Consider the following 5339-nt stretch of genomic DNA (forward strand, 5'->3'; position numbering starts at 1 on the left):
CCTGCTTTTAGTTATTTTTTGCCAAGAGCAGTTCTAAAGCTTTGAAATCGCCTCAGGATCACTCACAGGGCTGGCAGAACACAGAAAGCTGGGCCCCACCCTCAGAGTTTCTGATTCAGTAGAGCTGGGGCCTAGGAAGCTACATTTCTAACAAGTTCCCAGGTGACACTGATGCAGCTGGTCCAGGGATGACACCTGAAGGCTCTCTAACCTAGAACGTTCTTTCCTTCTTACTCACCCCACTGCTCAGTAACCACAACTGGTGAGGGTTCCTCTGGATTTCAGCCTACAAGACCCCTGACTCTAGCACCCTCCTGCCCCAGGGTGCTCCCAGCATCTCTTGCACCCCACACTAATCTGCCCCACTTGCCTTACTGGACTTGCTTGTTTAATCATTCACTTGTCTCCAACCCCCGCCCCAGCTCAGTGCCTGGCTTGGGGTAGGAGCTCAATAGATGTCAGATAAGTAACACTGCGAGAGAAGTAAGGGCTGGCAAAGCCGAGTAAGCCAGCGCACCGAGCCAGGACAGGCAGGCTTTCCACCTGGCAGTACATGGGCATCACCTGAGAGCTCTCAACACCTGCCAGTGTCCAGTCCTCCTCTGCCCCTGGGACAACTAAATCCAGGTCAATGGCAGGATTATCAGAGTCGCTGGGTGGTGCCAGGGCAGCCAGGTGGGGAAACTTGTCAGAAGTGGGCGCAGCCCAGCCTTGGCTTCCCTCCTCTCTAGATAGGAAAAGTCAGGGCCCGCTTCACAGGAAACGCCAGTGAAAATGCCATAAATCAATACTTGTGAGGCACAGGAAGCATGCTTGGCACCAAGGCCACAGACTCGCCTTGTTGGCTTTGCACCTGTGGCTGGGAGTTCCCGGTCACTCCTGAGGCCAGGCCCCTGTGTCCCTCTTCCCTTCCAAAGTGCCTTTCATTGTCATTCCACACCCTCTTTCCCAGAGGACACAATAACATGTAGAATATTTATGCCTGGAGATTCATACTTCCTTTTTTCATTTTCCCCTTACAGAGAGTCCCTGGGGGCTGCCCGTGGTGGCCGATGGCCCAGCTTCCTTAGCAAAGGTCATGATGGCAGAACTGGCCAGCCTGAAGTTAGAAAATAAGCCATGGCCTGGAGGTAAGGCCTGCTCACCTGCTGGAGGGACAGGATGTCAGAGGCCGGGAGCCCCCAGCCTGCAAGAGGGCGCATCCACAGTCTGGGAGTCTGGTGTACTGCCTCAGGAGAGGGGACTCTACCAGGGTGGGGGACACAGAGGCCAAAGCCTCAGAGTCCTGGAGGGGGCTGAGACCTGGTATCCAGAGGGCTGGCCCCGCGGGACAGGACAGGGAGACTGGGAAGATGGTTTTGCTGGGCCCTTCCTCCACCCCTGCGCCTGTGTCTCAGTTTCACTCAGTGAATGTTCCACCGCTGCAGAGATGCCTGCTTATAGGGGAGGAAAGCAGGGCCTGGAGCTGTGACAACTCCCTCAAGGCCACACAGCTAGAGAGCTGCAGTACCAAGTGGATTGTGGGGAGGTGGGGCAGAGGCGAAAAGAAGTCTCCTGGTAGCGGGGTGGGAAAGCGGACAGGCACCTGCCTTCCTCCCCCACCACAGTCAGAAAAAGATGGAGACTGTGCTTAAGTCCTGCCCATTGAGGGACTGGCCACATGGCTCAATGACCAGGATGGGACAGTGAGGAAACTGATGACACAGACAGGCCCTGAGGCAGCAATGGGTATGTGGCCACTTCCTAAGGCCATGTCACAGTACGAGCAGATTCCCCTGCATATCTGCCATGTGGCCCTCACTTCCTCCTACCATGATCCCACAGTGCCTGGCACTGATCCCAGCCTGGCAGGAGTGGCACCTGTCACCTCCAAAGCCAGGGAAGTGGCCTGATAATTGCTCCCTTCGTTTATCCTGCCCTACTCTGGGCCGGAGCCTGAGGCATGATGACCCCTCCTAGGTCTGAAGGGCAGAGGCAAAAAGAAGTCTCCTGGTAGAGGGGTGGGAAAGCGGACAGGCGCCTGCCTTCCTCCCCCACCACAGTCAGGAAAAGATGGAGACTGTGCTTAAGGCGGGCAGGATAGCCCATTGAGGGACTGGCCACATGGCTCAGTGACCAGGAGGGGACAGTGAGGAAACTGATGACACAGACAGGCCCTGAGGCAGCAATGGGTATGTGGCCACTTCCTAGGGCCATGTCACAGTACGAGCAGATTCCCCTGCATATCTGCCATGTGGCCCTCACTTCCTCCTACCATGATCCCACAGTGCCTGGCACTGATCCCAGCCTGGCAGGAGTGGCACCTGTCACCTCCAAAGCCAGGGAAGTGGCCTGATAATTGCTCCCTTCGTTTATCCTGCCCTACTCTGGGCCGGAGCCTGAGGCATGATGACCCCTCCTAGGTCTGATGAGCAAGTGGGAGTCTATTCCCAGCTGAGAATTCCCGTCTTCTTGGGGCAAAAGAGGGGTGTGGTCAGTGTTTGAGGCCTGCAGAGAGCAGGCTGGGCTCTCAGGGCCACCTAGCGGGTAGAGCAGACAGCAGTGGGGTTTTCAGGGCAGGGGCATGACGGCAGGCTCCGCACTGGATATGTGCCAGGCAGTACCAGGAAGTCACTTGAGTAAAGGGCCACAATAATGAACTTGTCCTCAAAATAGGTCCCCGACTCCCGGGATGGGCATGCAGTACCAAGGCATAAGCCATGGGTGTAACAGTCCAGAGTGGAGCAGAAGTCAAGGCCAGAGCAGAGGCTAGGTGACAGGCTGTATCTACACCATTGCAGACGCCATCTGGACAAGCCTGGGAAGACGCTGGCATTCAGCCCCTTCTTTCATCCCTACTACTACCGCACCGAATCATACCACCATTTTTAGCTTTCCCCTTTGTTACTATAGCTGTCACCAAACCCTCCAAGCACACTCCTGCCTCAGGACCTTTGAGTCTCCCGCTCTGGGAGACCTTCCCCAACCATTCTATCTAAAATTTTAAACCCCTCCTCTAACGTTTCATATATCTCTGCTTTATGTTTTCCCCCTCAGCACTTTCTGCTGTCCAGCCTATCGTATTTTATTCATTTATCTTGCTTATCCTGCATCCACGTAAGCTTGCTGAGAGCAGGCACTTGGGGCTATTCTGCTTATGCCAGCATCCCCAGGGCCTTGGAGAGGGCCAGACGGCAGGTGATAAGAAAGTCTTTGCTGAGTAGGGTGGCAGGGAGGTCGCCACTGGCCTGCCAGGGTGGGCAGAGCTTCAGCCAGAAGTGTGTTCACCAAAGGGTGGCTGTGGCTTAAGACCTCAAGAGTCTGTGTGTGTACTCTGGCCCTGCTTTTCGCCATGGTGAGCTTGGCAGGCGACTTTGCTTCTCTGTGGTTCAGTTTCCTCTCTGTCATAGGTACAATAGTGCCTGCCTGAGAAAGTTGTTTTGAGGATCAACTGAGCCACAACTTTGCAAAGTAACTGGGACAGGGCCCAGTACATAAGTGTTTTATAAATTTACAAAGTTATACATTAATAGACTTCCCCTCATTTTTAACCAAAAATAATTGGTCATTAAAGCAGCTAGCACTGATAAGTAACAGTGGTCCCTCCTTATCCATACATTCTAAGACCCCCAATAGATACCTGAAACCATGGAGAGTACCAAACCCTATATTTACTTTTTTTCATAGATACTACCTATAATAAAGTTTAATTTATAAATTAGGCAATTTCATGGATAGAAGATTTGTTCTCACCATAGATCTTAGCAACCTCAGCAGGCGATACTTTTTTCTTTCCTTATTAAGTCTAGAACTTTCACCTTTTCACTTAAAGGAAGCACTTTCTGGCTTCTCTGTGGCATATCTGAATTGCCAGTATCATTACTCTTGCACTTTGGGGCCATTACTAAGTAAAATAAGGGTGACTTGAACATAGGCACTGCAATATCATAACAGTCAGTCTGAGATGATAACTGAGATGGCCACTAAGTGACTAATGGGCAGGGAGCATTACAGCGTGGAAACAATGGACAAAGGGACGATTCGCATCCCAGGAAGGATGGAGTGGGATGGCTCAAGATTTCCTCACACTACTCGGAACAGTGTGCGAATTAAAACTTAGGAATTGCTTATTTCTAGAATTTTCCATTTAATATTTTCGGACCACAGTTGACTGCAGGTAACTGGAACTGTGGTAAGAGAAACCGCTAAGAAGAGGGGACAACTAGTGACATTACCTAGAAGGCAGATTGTGCACCTGCCCTAACAGAATAACCAAACGTGTGTGGCTTCCTTTCCCGCCAAGCCCGACCTTGTGGTTACTTGCTTTTTCTCGCCTTCCCACACCTGGGGAAGAGCATGTAAGCACCCTTGCAGTCTCTTTGCTTCCAGGGTCCCTGTGCCCCTACTCCTTCTCCCTCTGGCCTTGGTCTTGGTGGTGGTTCAGAGACTCTGGACTCGCTGCAGTGTTCAGAAGACATCCTTCCTCCCAGACTGTGCATCCTCCTCTGTCTCGGGGCAGCAACTGTGACCTTCAGGGCCACCAAACTCACAGGCCATAACAGACTTTTGTCTAATCCCATGTGTATTCATTTCCTGTAACTGCTGTAACAGATGACCACAACTTGGTGGCTTAAAGAAAACACATTTATTCTCTTACAGTTCTGGAGGTTGGAAGTCCAAAGTGGGCTTCACCGGGCTGAGGTGTCAGCAGGCCCAGCTCCATGTAGAGGCTGGAAGGAAGAATTTATTTTCTTGCCTTTTCTAGCTTCTAGAACTGCATTGCTGGGCTTGTGGCACCTTCCTGTATCTTTCTGTGCTCCATCTTCACATCCACCTTCTCCTCTGATGGTCACAGGCTCTCCCTCTGCCTCCCGTTTGTAAGGACCCATTTAAGGCCTGCCTAGACAATCCAGGATCACCTCCCATCTCGACATCTTGTTTAATCACATCTGCAAAGTCCCTGTTACCATAGAAGGTAACATCACAGGTCCCAGAGGTATCTGAGGGGTATTTTTCAGCCTGCTGCACTACGCTTCCTGTGGAGAAGGAGACCGGACAGGAAATCCATTATGCACAGCTTTCCCGCCACACAGAGGCTGTTCGCCCCCATCACACCCAGGGCAGGGAGAGCCGCTGCAGGTCAGAGCCAAGGAGCGGTGGGTCACCTTGATACAGAGCAGCTGCAGCTCCCATCCCAGAAGCACCTCACTGATCTTAACTTGGTGGTTCTTAAGGAAACAGCGCCCTGAGATTCCAGCCATTTCCCAGGAGGCCTGTGCCAGCCCAGGCCGGATGTGAACCCCTCCCTCACTTCTTAACATTGACCTGTTTCACCAGCCGTAAGAAGGGACTCCCCTCCC

General features: G+C 52.3%; 1 protein-coding gene and 1 long non-coding RNA gene across 5 annotated transcripts in view; both read left to right on the forward strand.

Annotated features, from left to right (window-relative positions):
* The window catches only part of LOC102887544 (BOLA class I histocompatibility antigen, alpha chain BL3-7), a 16474-nt gene that overhangs the window by 3069 nt on the left and 8066 nt on the right, over window positions 1-5339 (forward strand). For all 4 annotated transcript variants that reach the window (XM_025040662.1, XM_025040663.1, XM_006923229.3 and 1 more), the window contains exon 2: window positions 1023-1130. In XM_025040662.1, the coding sequence (XP_024896430.1) occupies window positions 1023-1130 (108 nt within the window). The remainder of the gene's footprint in view (window positions 1-1022; window positions 1131-5339) is intronic.
* On the forward strand, window positions 1141-3700 carry LOC112471924. The gene is made up of 2 exons (XR_003043467.1): window positions 1141-1959; window positions 2403-3700. It is a non-coding gene; the product is annotated as an uncharacterized LOC112471924 (long non-coding RNA).

This window comes from Pteropus alecto, unplaced genomic scaffold, assembly GCF_000325575.1.
Source record: "Pteropus alecto unplaced genomic scaffold, ASM32557v1 scaffold78, whole genome shotgun sequence".
In the NCBI taxonomy this organism is placed as follows: domain Eukaryota; kingdom Metazoa; phylum Chordata; class Mammalia; order Chiroptera; family Pteropodidae; genus Pteropus; species Pteropus alecto.